The 19,449-nt window shown below is 40.9% G+C and overlaps 1 protein-coding gene across 16 annotated transcripts in view; it reads right to left on the bottom strand.

Moving 5' to 3' along the window:
* Nucleotides 1-19,449, bottom strand: part of ZNF521 (zinc finger protein 521) — a 277,408-nt gene that overhangs the window by 238,797 nt on the left and 19,162 nt on the right. For 15 of the 16 annotated variants that reach the window (XM_065585398.1, XM_065585397.1, XM_065585395.1 and 12 more), the window contains one exon: nucleotides 14,157-14,336. The exons of the other annotated variant lie outside the window; for it this stretch is intronic. Coding sequence is in view for 10 of the 15 variants with exons in the window: in XM_065585382.1 (XP_065441454.1) it covers nucleotides 14,157-14,336 (180 nt within the window). In the remaining 5 variants the exon portion in view is untranslated. The remainder of the gene's footprint in view (nucleotides 1-14,156; nucleotides 14,337-19,449) is intronic. 16 annotated transcript variants of the gene reach the window in all.

Here is a 19,449-nt window from a genome sequence, read left to right on the forward strand (position 1 = left end):
AGATAAGGTAATTTGAACTGTGGTGCAGTGAGCCTTGGTGTTCAAGGGAGAAGTACACCGGCCAAATAACACAGAGATACATTGTCTTACCAAATTTCAATATCTTCTGTGAGGAGATGGCTTTAACTTCAGAATGCCTGGAGAGGACTATAAATAGATGGAGACAACAGTTTGAACAATTTGGTTCTATCAATGCAATAAAAAAAAGTCCTGAATACATCTAACATGTGATTTCTTTTCTTCTGGCACCAAGTGGCTTTGGGAAGGAGATAGGCAGGTTGACTGATTGGTTTAGATGAAATTCCAAAACTACCTCTAGAATGAACTTTAGGTGATGTCACAGCACCACCTTTCCCTATGGAATATTGTATAGGGAGGCTTGACCATAAGTGTTTGAAGCAATAGCCACTAGGAAAACTGTCTTAACAGTGAGATGGTGCAGAGAGTAGTTTGACAGAGGTTCAAATGGAGGATGAGTCTCAGAAGGACTAGACTGAGATCCCAGGTAGTACATTGTGACTGGTGGGTAAGTGTGTAGTAGCCCTTTGAGAAATTTCAATACTGCTGGGTGAGAAGACTAAAACATGACTGTACCAGCAAAAGGCAAGCTGGAATTGATGTGAAGTGGACTTTAATAAAGTTGAATAAGAGACCAGTCTGTTTTAAATGCCATAAGTAGTTGAGAATCAGAGTTATCAAGGCCCTGACCAGGTCTAGACCATTTTGGGCCGTCCATATTGAGAACCTTTTCCATTGAAGCAAATACATTCTTCTATAGATATTTTCCTGCTCTGTATCAGGATTTCCTGGATCTGTAGGGAGCAGTCTCTGTCCACAGTACTCAACCTGCCAACAGCCATGCCATCACATGCACCAACTTCATGTCTGGATGCCATATTTGGTCACGCTGTTGTGAGATCATGTCTGTAAAGTCTGGGAGCTGGACTGGAGACTGGATGGAAATTTGTAGTAGGTCTGCCAGCCAAACCTGCCTCAGCTAGTATGGAGCTATGAGAGTGATAGTGGCTTTGTCACCTTTGATGGGACCAGGAGGTTCTATGAAAGGACATACATGAAGGCCTTAGACCACTGCAGAAGGAGGGCATCTGGTTATGACCCAGACTCATACCCACTCTAGAATAAGGGTTCTACAACTTGACATTAACATTAGTGGCAAGCAGGGCCTAGCAATGGAGGAATACTGTCTCTATGATGGACTTCTACAGCAACCACTCGAGTGGTGACCAACTGTCTGCTCAGCAAGTCCACCAGGTCGCTGCTGACACCCAGGAAGTGAGGAACTGTTGGGATTATTCCACCTTGATGACATCACATCCAGAGCTTGATGGTTTCCATGCAGAGGTAAGATGAGCATGTGCCTCCTTGTCTGTTTATCTAGTGCATCACAGAGATGTTATCTACCAAGATCTAAACTGTGGAGTTTTTAAGAACAGGAGGAAGACCACACAGGCTAGCCTGATGTGTCTGAGCTCCAGGACATTGATGTGGAGCCCCATATCCTCTGGGGACCAAGTCTCTTGCATTTGTAGGTGGTCCAAATGGGCTTCCCTACATGACGTGTCTATGATTAAGGTCTTTGGTGGGGAAGGGGTAGAGAATGGTATCCCTCCATGCACGTTTCCAGATTCTTTCCACCAACTCAGTTTTGTAACAACACGAAGTAAAACCATCATCTTTTTAGACTTTATTGCCAGAAGGGACTTTCATGATCATCTAATCTGACCTCCTACATATTGAAGGCCAAAGAACCTTACCGACCCACTCCTGTAATAGATCCATAACCTCTGGCTGAGTTACTGAAGTCCTCAAATCATGATTTAAAGACTTCAAGTTACAGAGAATCCACCATTTACACCTGCAAGTGCTCCATGCTACAGAGGAAGGCAAAAAAACCCAGGGTCTCTGCCAATCTGACCCAGGGGAAGATTCCTTCCCAATCCCAGATATGGCGATCAGTTGGACCCTGAGCATGTGGGTAACACCCACCAGCCAGACACCTGTAGTACTTTGAGGGCTCTGTAGTAACTCAAAGCCCTCCCCATCTAGTGTCCAATCCAGCGACTGGAGATATTTGCTGTTATTAGTCGCAGATTGCCTACAGTGACATGTAGGCAATCTCATTATATCATCCTCTCCATAATTTTCTCAAGCTCAGTCTTGAAGGCAGTTAGGTTTTTTGCCCCCACTGCTCCCCTTGGAAGACTGATGCAGAACTTCACTCCTCTGATACAAACCTTCATCTAATTTCAAGACTGAACTTGTTGATGGCCAGTATATACACATTTGTTCTTGTATCCACATTGGCGCTTAATTTAAATAACTCCTCTCCCTCCCTGGTATTTATCCCTCTGATGTTTTTATAGAGCGCAATCATATTTCCTCTCAGCCTTCATTTGGTTAAGCTAAACAAGCCAAGCTCTTTGAGTCTCCTCTCATAAGGTAAGTTTTCCATTCCTCAGATCATCCTAGTAGCCCTTCTCTGCACTGTTCCAGTTTGAATTAATCTTTCTTAAACATGGGAGACCAGAATTGAACACAGTATTCCAGATGATGTCGCACGAGTACCTTGTATAATGCTACTAACACTTCCCTGTCTCTACTGGAAATACCTTGCCTGATGCATCCTAGGACTGCATTAATCTTTTTCACAGCCACATCACATTGGTGGCTCATAGGCATCCTATGATCAACCAATACACTCAGGTCTTTCTTCTCCGCCATCACTTCCAACTGATACATCCCCAGCTTATAGCAAAAATTCTTGCTGTTAGTCCCTAAATGCATGACTTTGAACTTTGCACTATTAAATTTCATCCCATTTCTATTACTACATTTTACAAGATAGACCAGATCATCTTATATGATATTCCAGTCCTCCACCATATTGGCAATACCTCCCAACTTTGTCATCAGCAAATTTTATTAGCGCACACACACTTTTTGTGCAAGGTCAGTAATAAAAATGTTAAATAAGATTTGTCCAAAGACCGATCCCTGAGGATTTCCACTAGAAACCTCCCTCCAGCCTGACATTTCACTTTCAGTATGACGCATTGTAGTCTTCCCTTTAACCAGTTCCTTATCCACCTTTCAATTCTCATATTAATCCCCATCTTCGCCAATTTAAGTAATAATTTCCCATATAGAACTGTATCAAATGCCTTACTGAAAGCCAGGTAGATTAGATTGACTGCATTTCCTTTGTCTAAAAAAACAGTGATCTTCTCAAAGAAGGAGATCAGGTTGATCTGGCATGATCTACCTTTTGAAAAACCATGTTGTATTTTATCTCAATTACCTTTATGTCCTTAGCTACTTTCCCTTTCAAAATTGTTCCAAGACCTTGCAAACAACTGAGGTCAAACTAACAGACTTGTAGTTTCCCAGATCACTTTATTCCCCCTTCCTCCAAAATAGGAACTATATTAGCAATTCTTTAGTCATAGGGTACAACCCCTAAGTTCACAGATTCATTAAAAATCCTTGCTATAGGGCTTGCAATTTCATATGCCAGTTTCTGTAATATTCTTGGCTGGAGATTATCTGGGCCCCCCAATTTAGTGCCCTTAAACTGTTTGAGTTTGACTTCCTCCTCAGGTATGGTAATTTCTACCTCCATATCATTCCCATTAGCCACCCTGCCACTATCTCTAAACTCTTCATTAGCCTTATTAAAAACTAAGGCAAAGTATTTGTTTAGGTGTGGGGCCATGCCTAGATGATTGCCACCCCATCCTCAGTGGTTAGCAGTCTTATTTCTTGTTTTCTTTTTCTTGCTATAGAATGTTTTATTATTGTTTTAATTCCCTTTGCAAGGTCCAACTCTGTTGGCTTTTGGCAGTTCTCACTTTATCCCTACACTCCAAGAGGTAGATCCATTTCCTTACTGATCCATTCCATCTTCCATTCCTTGTAGTCTTTCTGGTTTCTCTTAATCACCTGTTTGAAATGGTTGCTCCTCCAGCTTGGTCTGCAAACCTTCCCTATGAATTTTTCCTCTTGCTTGGGATGAAGGCATCAGATAGTTTCAGCAACTTGGAATTAAAGTAATTCCAGGCCTCTTCCACATTCAGATCCTTGAGTTATTCGGTCCAGTCCACTTCCCTAACTAATTCCCTGAATGTTTTAAAGCTAGCCCTTTTGAAAGGACCTTAGTTGCATATCTATTTTTGTTTAGCCTCCCATTTAATTTAAACTGAATTAGCTCATGATCACACATACAAAGGTTGTCCCCCACAAACAGTTCTTCTATGAAGTCCTCACTACTCATCAATACTAAATCTAAAATGGCATCTTGTTGGTTCAGTGACTATTTGGCGAAGAAAAGTGTCAGCTATCACATCCAGGAAAATCTGGCCCCACTACAGTAAAAAGAGGTGTTATTCAGCACTTTACAAACCAGAAAGCTCTAGAAATCAACACATCTTCAATCTAGTAACCGGGACCGATGCCAAAGCTAATCAGAATAGATGCTGAAGCTATTCGGGACCAGAGTATTTCCGAGAGCAGTCCAACTATGCTTGAGTTAGCCAAGAAGAGCCAAATGCTGTTCTTTTTATTTTTATCTGCCATTGTGATCAGTTGGTTTATTGTCCTGTGTTTATTGTAAAATATCAACGCCACCTTACCATTATGGCATCCAAAATACCAGCAAAAAGCAAAGGAGAGAAGCATAAGAGACTTGTGTTGACATTAAAACAGAAAACAGATATTTGTACACGTCACGAAAAGGACAAAAATAGGAATGTTTTGATTCAAGAGTACAATGTTGGCTCGTCCATGATATACGACATAAAGGCTCAGAAAGGACAATAGCTCAATTTTTTTGCTCGTTGTGAGTCAAATGAAGCTGTTGAACAATGCCATACCCTGTATACGCCTAAATTAGAGCAGCTAGACGGTGTTTTATATGAATCGTTTTCATTGAAACGATCAGATGATGAAGGATACTCCTTCACACCCAATCAACAAACGTCATGAAAGTGAGATAGAAGAATGGGTTGAAGCTGACAAGGAGGTTGAAATGACACATATTGTTACTGATACAGAAATAATAGAGAATGTTTTGAATCCTGAAAAGTTAAAGGACACTGATAAAGACAGTGAAGAGGACAAAATAACATGGGGAAAGGCTGCTTCAGCTTTTGATATAATAGTTAAATTTGCAAAAAGGCAGCCATGTTATACTGCCCAGGAGGTTATGCAATTGCACATTCTGCACTCTACTTTTATGCAAAAGAGGCAGAGACAAGTAAGCAAGCTGGTATCAGGAATTCATTCAAAAAAGCAGCTTCCAGGGTGAGTCATAGGACCAATACAGATTCAGCCCAATCTCCTACATCTTCTACATCTACAATGATAATTGATGTTGATGATGACGACCTTGAGGCTATGCAATATCCTGAAGCGCCTTCTGAATCATCAAAGAAAGATTAAATTATGTTCAGTATAGTTTTAGTGTTAAGTGTATTTTTAGTGATCTGGGTGTACGCCACGCACTACCTATAGTGATATACAGGGTCATAAAATAACCTACTGTATAGAAAACTTTACCTGTATACACCTAAATGCTTCAAGAAACCAATCACTCTGCAGTGCAGTACTACTACTAGATTGGTGAGTACCTGTATACTATTTTATACTTTATTCGTTTTATTGTATTCCAATTCTTTGAAACTTGGTATTCCATTGGTAAGTATAACTCTTAGTTAACCAGAATTTTTGACTAACTGGCGCCCCCGATTCCCCCTAACATGCCGGATAACAAAGCTTTTACTGTATTCTTAGTAGCACTTGTCCTCCAATTTATACCTGGAAAGTTAATGTTTCCCATAATCACACAATTGCCAGTAGTATTTATTTCCTTAAAAACATTAAAGAGATTTCTATGCATACCCAAATCGGATCCTGGGGGTCTGTAGCATACCCCAAGCACTGGCCCAGGATAATCTCTAGTAGCTTCTTCCCCCAAAGTGATTTTGGCCCAAAAAGACTCTGTCTTATCTATTCCATCACTTCTAATTTCTTTACCGTCTACCTCATAATCAATATACAATGTTACTCACTCACCTTTGCCTTTATTTCGAACTTTCCTGAACAGCACAAATCCTTCAAACACCTGTACTCCAGTCATAACTACTATTCCATCACGTTTCTATTAACCCTATAATATCTGGTTTCATTTCCTGCACAAACAACAAAAGGGAGGAACTAGAACTACTTCTTGCATTGGTGTACAAACATCTTAATTGTTGCTGCTTGGCTTCGCCCACATTCCTCACCCAATTGGGTACAGTCATTCTATTGCCAATATCGCCTACCTGACTGTTAGCATCATTGGTATCTGCACTACCTTTCCTTTTAATGTCCATTCTTCTATGCACTGCTGTTCCTTTCCCCATTGCTGTATCCTGTCTTACTTTATTTTCCTCCCTCTCAATGTTAAAAACCTGGTGTGGAAATTATATGAGCATCTCCCAACTGTCTCCTCCAAGTTTCTAGTTTAAAGCTCTTTTAATGAGTTGTGCCAACCTCCATTCCAGAAGTCTGTTTTCCTCCCTACTCAGGTGTAGTCCATCCCATAAAAACAGTCCTCTGTCCATGAATGCCTCTGAGTGGTCAAACATCCCAAAGCCCTCCTTATAGCACCACTGCCTGAGCCATCTGTTGATCATCATAATCTTGTCAAAACCTTTGTTCTCCTCCTCTAGGGACAGTAGCATCCCACTGAAGATCACCTGAGCCTCCAATTTCTTAAGCATCTTCTCCAGCTTGGCATAGTCTCCCTTGATACGTTCCAGTGAGAATCTAGCTGTATCAGTTGTTCCCACATGAAGGACAAACGTGGATTCTTTCCTGCTCCCATCAGAATCTTCTTCAGACTCAGGTCCACATTATGTATCTTAGCTCCCAACAGACATCGCACCCTTCTGTTCTCCAGATTAGTTCTGCTGATAGGCCTGTCTGTTCTTCTTAGTAGGGAGTCTCCAACCACATAGACCTGCATTTTGCTGGTGATGGTGTGATTCTCCAGCCTTCCTCCTATTCTTTCTGGCTGCAAGTCCTCTTGTCTTTTATTCCCCTTTGAAATCTTCTGCAAGTCATCACATATCCTGCTGGGACTCTGAACTCTGGGTTTCTTATAGGGCTTGCCGCTCTTCTCTTCTTCCTGGCCCTCCCACCTTCAGTTATTGCCTGTTGCACCCTTTCTTCATTCTCCAACTCAGCAAACCTGTTCATGAACTCTATTTCTCCTTCACCAGCCGGTCTTTTCCTCAGCCTGGTTCTCGTAGTCACATGCTTCCACTGGCCATTTTCCCCACCCAGCAGTTTCCCCTCAGAGTTCATCAGTCCAGCTTTCATCTGCAAGTCTTGAATTTTCCCTTCAGCCTGCTCTTGCCTTCCCTCCATCATCTGCTCAAATCTTCTTTGAAACTCAACCACACTTTTATTGTGGAACAGACAGACCTAAGCCAGAGCTGGAGTGGCTGCAAGTGAAGTCTAGCAAGCAGCATCACATATCCGCAAACCAACATACGACCTAGCTGCTCCACATGCATCCATACCATCATAATCAGGTTTGATTCTATCCTGTGCATCAGGGACCTGTCTTCGGGGAGGTACACTCTCACAGAACAGAGCTTCTATGAGCTCTATCATCAGTAATAGGATACAAGATGATATTTTGTAGTTCACTAGGAGACCTAGCTGAGCGAATAGGAAGAGGGCATATTTTAAGTGTGCTGAGCGTCACAGCACCTAACATTTAGGTGCCTAGAAAATCACTGTGATTCAAAAAGCCTGAGTTAGGCTGTGTCTACACTGCCACTGTCAGCGCTAAAACTTTAGTCGTTCAGGGGTGTGAAAAAACACTCCCCGAGTGACAAAAGTTTTAGCGCTGCACTCCCGGCGATAAAGCTACCACCGCTCGTTTGGGGTGGGGTTTTTTTAATTATCGCCAGGTGAGCTCTCCCCTGGTGATAAAGCGTGTCTACACTGCCGCGGCCGTGCTGTAACGTGGACAGTGTAGACATACCCTTAGGGATCTTTCTTTCCCCATTCATTGTACAGGAGTCTAGGTTCCTAAGGGTATGTCTACACTGCCCACATTAAAGTGCGGCTGCGGCAGCGCTGTGACAAAGCGTGACTACACTGCCCATATCTCTGGGGGAGAGCTCTCCCAGTGACAAAAAAAACCCACCCCGAACAAGCGGTGGTAGCTTTATCACCGGGAGTGCGCTCCCGGCAATAAAGCACTGTCTATACTGGCGCTTTTCAGTGCTAAAACTTTTGTCGCTCAGGGGTGTGTTTTTTCACACCCCTGAACGACAAAAGTTTTAGCGCTGAAAGTGGCAGTGTAGACACAGCCTTAGACTCCGATTCATGAAGCCAGCATGCTAGGCAGGGAGTGCCTAAGCCAACGAATGGGCGATGCCAACTAGAGGAGTGTGTACTAAACCCTTCCCCTCTCACAGAGATAAGCACCTAAGTCCAAGCTGCAGGGAGGCACCTCTCTCTGCTAGCAATTCTCAGCTGCAAAACCACTCCTGGTGTTAGGCTCCTATGCTGTTTTAGCAAGAAACTGCAGGGGAGGGAGGCAGAGGAGGAGCTCTCTCGTATCTTTTAGGCTCGTGGTTAGGGTATTCACCTGGGATGTGGCAGACCCTGGTCCACCAAAGATGGAGAAGCATATTAAACAGGGATCTGCTACCTCTCAGGTAAGTGCTCTAACCACTGGGCTATAGGATATTCTGATGTGAGCCTCCCTCAGTCTTTCCTGTGAAAGCTGTTCCACAGTGGATAAATAATTTAAGAGTCACTGGAGTAGGAGGACTAGATGTTGGATCTCCCACATCCTGGTTAAGAGCTCATGCTTGTGCTCTCTCTCGCCCAAATGACAAAGTAGCCCATAGCCCAATGGGTGCCGGGCATCTCTTCAATACTAGGAACATGTGCAGTAGTGATATACATCTCTCTATAACATATATGAAGTCCTTGGACTGGTGTTGGGTTTCTCATTCTGTGACTCTCAGTGCTGACGTACTCAGTGCTGGGACTATAGGCATCAAGGTCTTGCACACAAGGGGCTTTATTGATGTCAAGGTGGTTGGGGCCTACATCATTGGTACCTACTCTACATGCATCCTCCTTCACTTCTTTCCAGTGCCCAATCCCAGAGTGAAGAGTGCCCAAGGGAGTGCCAGCTAGGTTTTTACTCACGAAAGCTTATGCCCAAATAAATCTGTTAGTCTTTAAGGTGCCACCAGACTTCTTGTTGTTCCAGCTAACACTAGTTTATCCAGTCTTACTGTACTCGTATTCCTTACCTTTGAGTCCAAAGTCATCCACTTGGATTGCCCAAGAAGAGCTGAACTGAGTGTTCCCCTGTGGGTCCTGGTGGAGAAGGACTTACCACACAGAAAACTTATTTGGGATGTGGTTCTCTAGGCTGTATCCACTCTTGACAAAAATCGTTCCATCACAAGACAGGCATGGTTTGAACCCTGAGGAACTGGATTCTGATGTAAGTTGTGGCGACTGGCCCGAAGTGCCTTGTCCCACTGTACAGGGCAGTGTATTGGGGAGCTGATCAGTTTGGTGGTAAGAGATCTTCACTAAATAGGTTGGAAGAGATTTAAAGGAACCAATGTAGGGTTTCTGAAGAGAGCTGTGGGTCAGACACTGGCTGGGTTCCATCTCCCCGCTCGAGCACTAAGAGGGAACTGAGGGAAGGCTGTGGCTGCCCCATCCATTTTGGCCCTTGCATGGAAACATGAGGCGGCACAGGATGCATGTGTGGTCTTGGACACTATTATTCAAAAAATCCTATCTCACTTACACGAGGCACATTTGCACCCTACAGGGGGCTCCACACGAACACATCTAAAGAATCACCTCATAATCAACGGCAATGCTACCAGGATCCTTTGTTTGATATCACAGCTTTACTCAGAGAATGACAGTTTGTAAGTGATCCATGAAATCCATCCAGAATGACAGTTTGTAAGTGATCCATCCATAAAAACACAACCTTGTGAGAAGGACAAAGCCAAGAGCATTAAGATCAGAAGAAGAACTTCTCTATACTATACCTTTACAGCTCATCTTTTCAGGAGACTAAGTTAACATAGTTCAGTGTCTTACATACTGGTGAATACATAGTGTGAAAAATTCTGTCATTTTTCCCCTTAATCCAGTATCTATATCCCAAGCATGTTTTAGGTGTGAACAATTAACAAATAAAACATGTCAGTACAAAAAAAAATTATGATAGGCAAAAAACTACTACTGCACATCTCGCAAAGGGCCTGATCCATCACCCACTGAAGTCAACTGGAGTCTTTCCACTGACTTCAGTGGACACTGGGATCAGGCCCAAATAGAAAAGATCACAGCATACACATTAGGATAAAAGAGCAACTATCCCCTCTTCCAGAAAGCAAGCGCAGGATTCAACCCCACCGACAATCTGTTGGATGGGAAGAACCAGTTGTGGATAGCCTCTCTTCCTTTCCTTACATAACTTAGTGACAAAACAGCAATTCAGGATACTCAAAATTGAGCCTGCAAAGTAAACTGATACTCCTCCAAGAATCACCTGTGGTGACAACGCAGGAAAGGAAACAGAACACTAGGTTTGTGGTAGTCGAAAAGCTCTTTTACTTTTAGGAACTTTTTTGGGGGCTTTTATTTTTTACACTTTTTTGCTTACAATGCTTTTTATTGGTACAAATTTTGCGCATAGAAAAGCCAGGCAGTATACATGCACATAAGATAACGAACCTATTTTTTGAGCGCGTGAACACCAGCTGCGAGGGTACAATCAAATCAGCCAAATAAGTTTCCCAAACACAAACGCTGGATTGAAGGTCACTCCTGCCTCGTAGCCATGGGAGCAGTTTGCTGCGCCTGTGGGCTGACGATTCGGGAGCTATGCATCCCTACAATCACCAGCCTCAATCCTACTTCTATCTTTGAAGAAGAGAACAGAAGGGAGATTTGACAAAACAAGTTTATTGTGTCCATACTGATTGGTGTAGCAGTCTCAGTAGAAGAAAGCCAAAATTTTCAGACTTGGGTGCCTCAAGTTACAAACCTAAATATAGATATGAGAGCTGAAATCAGAATGACCTGATTTTCAGGAGTGCTACCAGTTTCGTAGGCTGAACAGGAGTGCAAGCCAGTCTCATCAGGACAATGGCTCTCCCATTACCCTATAACAAACAACAAAGGCTCGCTAAGAGATGTCTCTCATACAAGGGGCATTGTTTTGCCTTCCTGTCTGTTTCCCCAACAACCCTGTTGATTTAACCCAGCATAGTCCCACATCAAACATCTGAACAACTGGGTCAACATACAGTATTTATAAACTATTAAAAAGTAGCTCCATGTCCACCACAAGAGCACCTCCAAAGATCACGGAAATCCATGCAAGTTGCAGGTTCTCAGGCACTTTTGAAAGACAACCCATACTGATTTAGGAGCCTAACTTGAGACACCCAAGTTTGAATATTATGGACAAACTGCTTTTAAAAGGGCCCATACAGCTCTTCAGTGCTGATTAGTTTCATAGACTTTCTTGAAAAAGAAGACAAGCAGAGAAAGAAATAGATGCTATGGGTTAGGAAGAAGGTAGCAGAAAGAAGAAGAGGTGGGGGCTGCTCAAAAACCCCAAACATGGTTACATTTTTGTAATGAAGCTTTGATCCTGACCCTGCACCCACTGACATTGGTCAGAGTTTTTCCACTAATTTAATTGTGAATTGGGTAGAACTCTACAGATACTAAAAACAAACACCATATATTTCATGTACATTATTACTATTGCTTTTATTACAGAGCCACTTGTCTAATAACTGTTTCTAACAAATATAGTAGAAATTAGCACAAAACAGAAGAGTCAATACATTTCACGCCCTAGTTCTATAACATCTATACTATTCTTGGCCCAGGCACACAATTCCTATGAGCAAGAACCTGTTTAATTTATTTTTAAGAGTTTTCTGAAGAGCCAAGGAATGGGAACCTGTTCAGCTATACTGGTCATTTCCTCCATTTTTACTCTCTTATAAATATATACAGGCAGATCATCTGTAATTTGATGCAAAGGAGGGATGGCTTCTTTGCCTACCTGGCACCCTAAGAGCAAAAGCAGACAAAAGGGTTTTGTTATTTTGAATCCTCTTGCTGCAACCCATTAACAACCACCCATTTTCTTGCAAGAGTGATTTTTTTTCTTAAAGGGGCTTAAATACCTCCCTTAAAAAACAAATTTTTTTTCTTCCAAATTGACTTATGCAGCAAACTTACTCTAGTCCTCATTGAGCATGGCACCATCTGCCTTCTAGCAAGGCCAAAGGTGATGTAGATCAGGAGCAGTGCTTGAGGACTTTTTTCCTCTTTCATTTCTCCAGCTATGGTGCTGAAACACTGTTCAGTTCGTGCTGCTTGCAGTGTGAGAGCAGAGCACCTATTGCATGGGAGAAATCAGGGGACTGCTTGGGATGGAGAGCGAATTAGGGGAAAGAAGCAAGAAAGGGGTAATGCAGGCGTCAGAATAAAGGGGAAAGCAGGGTAAGAATAAATGGGATTTGAGGCAGGGAGGGGGGCACTGAGGAGGAAATTTTTGTTGCGGGACTGGGGGAAACCAATAAGAGTGAGGAAGGGCTAAAGAAGATAGAACAGAAGAGGTAACAAAAGAGGAGATAGAATAACAATAAGACAGCCAAATAAGACAAAATAGAGAAAAACCATCCTGCCAGAAACAGTGCCTCACCAGTCACAGACAGGAGACATTGCCTCAAGTAGAGCCAATTCACACACTAAAAACTTGCAGGAGTGATTAGGAAAGGACTGGATCGCCTAAATTTAAGACAGAACAATATTCAAGGAAGAAATGGCAAGGAAAGAGAGAGGTAAAACATCTCTCCTGGTATTACAAATACTTCCAGATTGCATCATAGTTTCATTCTCCACAACCTAGGTTTGGGATTAAAATCCTTCAGCAATTTCAGTTTCTTCCCTTGACATTTTTTCTGCTTCTGCCTACTCCCTACTCCTTTGTCTGCCTCCTTTCTCCGCTTCACTCTTAATCAGCTGCAGTACCACTTGCTGTCTATACTACTGTCAGCTCTGGAGGCTTTTTTTGACTCCAATGGGTTAATAGGCAAATGAAGACACACACACACACACACTCTCTTTCAGTAAAACAGTTAATATATGGGACTGGATTCCTGCACATACAAAATTATAATCATGCAAAGCCTGCCCCATGATAGCTGTATTGTATAACACCTGAATTTCATCTCTTAATAGTTCAAACTAAAGCACTTACTATTTAATGGAAATAAAATGCCCTTCCCCTGATATTCAGTCTATTTTGACCTGTGTATCATCCATTATAATAGTCTGTAAACCTAAAAACAAAACTACTTCAATAAGAATTCATATGAGCAAATTGTGTCACCTATGAAGATCTCACTGGATGAACAGGGCCCAAGTCTTATGACTACTGCTTCTTTGCCTACAAATTAAATGACTCATGCTAGTTACAGGTCCATTTACCCAGCTGTGTTTGTGAAAAGTTAATAGTGTCCAATATGCATTCAATTCTGCCACTTAATGTTTGCATTTTTATTTATAGTCTAACAATTTGCTGTTATTCCCCTCAACCTCCATTTATTGATCATTGTATGCTCATTTGTTGTAACAGCTAAGAACAAAGAAGTATCAGATCCCGATCTATAGCCCACCATTGTATGAATTCATCCATTATACAACTGCAGTCAAACCCGTTTACCAGCATCATCGGTTGTCATAATTTTTTTTTTAAATCAAAAGGCACATAAAACTGTATGCTGTAAGTCTGGAAAACAGAGTAGTAGTTAGGCCCTCTGAAAGCTAAAGCACAGTTTAAATCAGATGTGAACGCAGTAATTATCCAATCTGAATAAAATTTATGGTGCACCAGTTCCCAGCATAACTTTGCCACGGAATTAATGATGGACATCACCTAAGGCTAAAGCATTCAAGTGTAGGAGTAAAATAACTTGGGTGAGGGAGGTGAATCTGAAGAAAGGAACTGGAATCAGAAATAGAACAGTGCAAGAAGCCACAAAGTGATAAGTATTGTTTACCTGTCAGTTGACATTGATTAATCTTGTGTTCTGTGATATCACTCAGTGATTCAAACACCTGGAGGCAGCTGTCACAGCTGTGCACAGCTTCTTCCTCTAACTCCTCCCCTTCTTCTGGCCTTTTCTTACAATCTATCAGCTCTCCATCTTCTGCCTTGTCTTCTAGTTTACAGTTAGCATCTGAAAGAAAAATCAAGACTGACCTCAGAGCTTTTAAGAATAGATCCTTTTAAAAATCAGATTGGTTCTTGTTGTTACCAACAAGCAGAAATACATTTGGCATGAGCCTGCTGCACAGGAGAAACACACTTCAGATTTTATTGCTAAATAAGCAGAGGAAACCTCTTTCCTTGACTTTTTTTCTATTCTTGATAATGAAAGGAATTTTCCCTCTACCTTCACCAAACAGAACTCTCCCCCTTTCAAACAACTCTCCCATACTTCAGTGTTAACTTTATCAATTTTTTCACAACTTATCCAGGGGCTTTGATCACTATAAGAAAGGACATATTACCTTTACAATTAAACAGTGTTCAATGAAAATTAAAAAAATAAATCAATGAGTTTAGGAGAGTTTCTTTTCACAGTTAACTGTACTATTTCACAGGAAAATACCAAAATTAAATAAAAGATTAAAATGAACTGAACTGATTAACATAAGGATGAAACTGTTCTGTATTTCATAAGCCAGTCTTAATATTCTATCGCCCTATTACTTGATGTAGAACAATACTATAGAAAAAACTATGCTTTGGGTTAAAGTTATATATATGTGCTTTAACTTGGATACAATTTAACTAAAGAATAAGCTGGATGGATTCCTTGTTTTGCCAGATCATGGGAAGCTGGAAACTAACTGTTATAAATTATAACTAGTTCACAAGGACACCTTTGTCTGTTTGGGATAATAACAAGTGTTTTGAGGATCACTGGGACAAGCTAGTTCTAACCCCAAAATAGCAGGCATGATCCCACTATCAGGTTTTAAGTTAAATGAGTCAGGTGATCTCAGCCAAATCCCTTGAGCACAGTAGGAACCATACAATTCATTGTACTACCTCAGTTCTGTAAATGACTAATGCTGGAATGAGGTTATATGAAGAATCACAGGAGCAGCCGTGTTAGTCTGGATCTGTAAAAGCAGCAAAGAGTCCTGTGGCACCTTATAGACTAACAGACGTATAGGAGCATGAGCTTTCATGGGTGAATACCCACTTCATCGGATGCATGTGGAGTAGTGGGTATTCATCCACGAAAGCTCATGCTCCTATACGTCTGTTAGTCTATAAGGTGCCACAGGACTCTTTGCTGTTATATGAAGAGTAATTTAGATGTGACTTTTCCTCTTTTGAGGTAGAATACACTGTGGTGCCTTAACTATTCCTGACTTTTTGCCCATTTTACTATGCGTTTCCCCCAAAGACAGAAATAAAACAAAACACTTCTCCAATAAAGCAAACCGGCAGTTTACTTTGTTCTTCTCAGTAACCACAATACAACAAATGTAATAAAAAGAAAAATGGCAGTGTACAAAGGAACCCACACATTTCACCACTTTTTTCCATATTGGAAGCCTCATTTGCTTTTCAGACATTTGAGAGCGTTTCACCTTATGCAGCTAGAATAGATCACCTGAAAAAATTAATTCTTAATAAAAAGAGAGAAAGTACATTTATCATCTAATCCTTTTCTGTCTGCTACAAAAGCCATCATCACCACTCCTCCACAATGAGATGCCTGCGATGGTGCAGTTGCCACGAAGGCTAGGTCTACACTACCCGCCTGAATCGGCGGGTAGAAATCGATCTCTCGGGATCGAATTATCACGTCTCGTCGGGACGCGACAATTGATCCCCAAATCAACGCTCTTACTCCACCAGCGGAGGTGGGAGTAAGCGCCGTCGATGGGGAGCCGCGGAGGTCGATTTTGCCGCCGTCCTCACAGCGGGATAAGTCGGCTCCGATAGGTCAAATTCAGCTACACTATTCGCGTAGCTGAATTTGCGTATCTTAAATCGACCCCCCCCCCCCCGTAGTGAAGACCTGCCCTAATACCAACCATTCCCTACATCTGCCACAAGTGTCATGGCTCTTACCAGCTCCCTGAAACCTGCAATAAACACTGCTGCCCTTCAAATAATTTATCAAGGATAGAGGATACTTATGCATAAACCAGAAATGAAACAGACCTGTCATTAAGTGAGCTTCCTCACACTATGTGGCTCATGAGCTAAGCCAGAAGAATCTCTCTCACAGGATAAAGGGCACGGTTTGTTTTTAAAGGGAATTATATTGCAGAGCATCAACAAATGAGTGAAAGAAATAAGTGTGGTGAATGGGTATGTTTGCTCTGTTAAACCACACCTACATATATGGCAAGATTCTTACAAATTTAAATTTCTTGATGCTAGAATAAGAACATTAACTCAGCAGCTACTTTCAAATTAAGTAGTAGTATGCAAACTAACATTGCCAAAAGTGACACCATCTGAATCTAGGAAAGCTCTTCTGCCATTTGTAAATGCTGGATCTAAACAACCTGTGTACCAGTAACATTTTCCAAGTTCTTCAGTAACAGAGTAGTGAAAATACCACTAGGTTACAAGCAGTTCAGGAAAAGAAATAATTGTCTTAACTCTTGCAAACTGACCCCAACATCATTAAACACTTGTTGGAAGGTAGCATGTGCATATTGCATACTGTTAGTTGTTCAGCTCAGGCTCCCAGTTTCATCTCATAAAACTGACAGCACTCAGGGAAATGTGGGCACTGGGTCTGAATTTTAACATGAGTATTTAAATGCTGCACATAAAGTTTACAGACCTGTTTGTTTTAAAATAAGGTCAGAGTCTGACTCTGCTTTGACTACCATGCTTTAAAAAAAAAAAAGAGGGCAAAAATTCAACACCTATTGTTCATGAATACTGGCACTTTATAAGAATCCAACACAACAACACACACACCTTAGCACACAAAAACGTGAAGAATTGCTCAAGTCAAAGCTTACTACTTAGATAGTAGTTATTAAAATTAGAATAATTTTAACAGTAATACAAATGTTTTTGCTTCCACTTCTGCATTCACAGATATAACTCTACAGGGACAGGAGTCAGTCAAGCTTATTCCCTTTTGCGGCAACTTTAGAATACATGCTCTAGCCAACTGGCACATTTGTTTTTAGGTCAACACTTCAGGGGGACCCTCTGGGACCTAGGTTCAATTTTAGCCTATGATGCTCCTGTGAAATGAGTTCTGGCAGTCTCAGCCTCTCTGTTGGTGAATGCATTTCCCCCCTATTCACTGTCTTGGAGAGACACCACCACAAAAATAAATATTTTTTTTTAAATAGGTCATATAACTTGGAGTCTGTGGGATGGTTTTCTAAATCATAACAGCAGCTGTCTTCCACCCCAGAGGTGGCTGTATGTTAGTGATTGCACACATGCTTAGTTCCATCATTTGAAAAGCTTCTTGTGAGCCTAGATAAACCTGGTTCATAAATGCAATATTCATTCAAATGCAGTTGCATCTTTACCTCCTCCTAATTAAGGCTAGTGCTTTCAAACAGACTGCATCAAATACATCTAAGTACCATTACTGCCCCTCTTCACCCTAACATCTGCTACAAACGAAGACACAAATACTACAATCATCTATTCAAACATCTCCATCCCCAATACTTGCAAATACTACCACTGTCAATTCTGTAAACTCCACAGCCATGCCCCACTACAGTCTGTAACAAACATGGACCTAGTCCCCACCACCACCTTACAATGTCTGCCACTGCACATGAACTACAGACTACATTTCTAATTATCTAGTATAGAAAGGAGGATTAGATTTGATAGATAAATACATTCAACTTATGAACACTATAAAAAAAAATCAAGGCCTGTCTTCTGTTACTGATTATGTTAACGTTATTTATAAGTGGAAATTAAAAGTAGTATGATTTTCCCATTACTACGTTCTCTGGCAGGTGGTTCTGTCCTTCTCCTCTTCCTCCTCCTCATAAGGAATGTTATTGCTATAACTTGGTCTAATAAAACTGCAACTTTGGGGAAAATGAAAAACTGCATTGGCTTAAAAGAGTTGGCTGCAAAAAACCCATGGACTTCAATTAATTTCAAGTATGGGATCAGCTTAAGGCCAACCAGCAGAAATTCCATTCTGTCCATGTAAAAATGAGGTTTCACCACATTTACTTTTTATAACCCATATAAAAGTCGAGTAAAAGTAATGAATATCTAAAAGGCCTCTCAATGGACTGGCAAGACTATCTGTATTCTTGAAACTCATCTTACATATTTCTCTCTATGCAAAAAGGATCCATAGCTGATCAGAGCTAAAATGTCAAACTACCATGAAAACTGCCCAGTTTCCAATCCATTGCACTGGCTTCCAAGCCACTTCTGCATGGAAAAGTGCTGGCAAAAGAAAGGAAAACTAAGATCATGTGGTTATAATTATTACCAGGCAAGGAATATTTCTGCAGCTCAGTGGTAAAGTAAAACTATGTCGCTTTCTGCTCCCAATAGTGTCCATCGCAAAACAACTGCCTCATTAAATCTCTGCAGTAAGATTAATATGCCGTAGCTGCACTACATTTATAACTTGGTACTCTATAAAAAGCACATTTAATGGTTAGAGCCAGAGCTTAGATACAAAGTATTACTATAAAAACTTCTGGCAGTGTGGATAAAGTATGGACCTTCTGCAATGCCTGGATCAGATATATCTGGAGTTATTTTTGAATTTTTAGCATTAAGTTCTTGTGATAGTCAACTAAATAAATAAATAAATAAATAAATAAATAAAGTCTTATTATACAATGAAGATACCAGAACACAAGATAAAATAGTAATATGAAAATGAATGCACTAACAAGATTATTTAACAACTCAGAGTTAATACAAAAATAAAAATAAAAACAGTAGAAAACTGGATAATTTCCTGACATATTATTCTTCAGCTTTACAGCCCACTGTTCTTCAAATTGAAAATGTATACGGCATTTATTAGTTCTCAAGTAACAAACAAACAAAAAAAAGAAATAATTTAGGCATAAATTCATTCCTGTGATTTAGAGAACCTTTCCTTTCTCTCATTTACAAGATGTATACAGTACTCTAGATGACAAATAAAGTATTTTACTTAACAGCTTTAAATGTATTCTTTACAATCTAAAAAGGAATAACTCAAACCATTGTCTATAAATTCCCTTTTTTTTTTTTTTAATCCATGGATTCTAGGAATCAACCTGGAAAATCCTTAAGAAAGGAGACCTTAT

This window comes from Chrysemys picta, chromosome 2, assembly GCF_011386835.1.
Source record: "Chrysemys picta bellii isolate R12L10 chromosome 2, ASM1138683v2, whole genome shotgun sequence".
In the NCBI taxonomy this organism is placed as follows: Eukaryota; Metazoa; Chordata; order Testudines; family Emydidae; genus Chrysemys; species Chrysemys picta.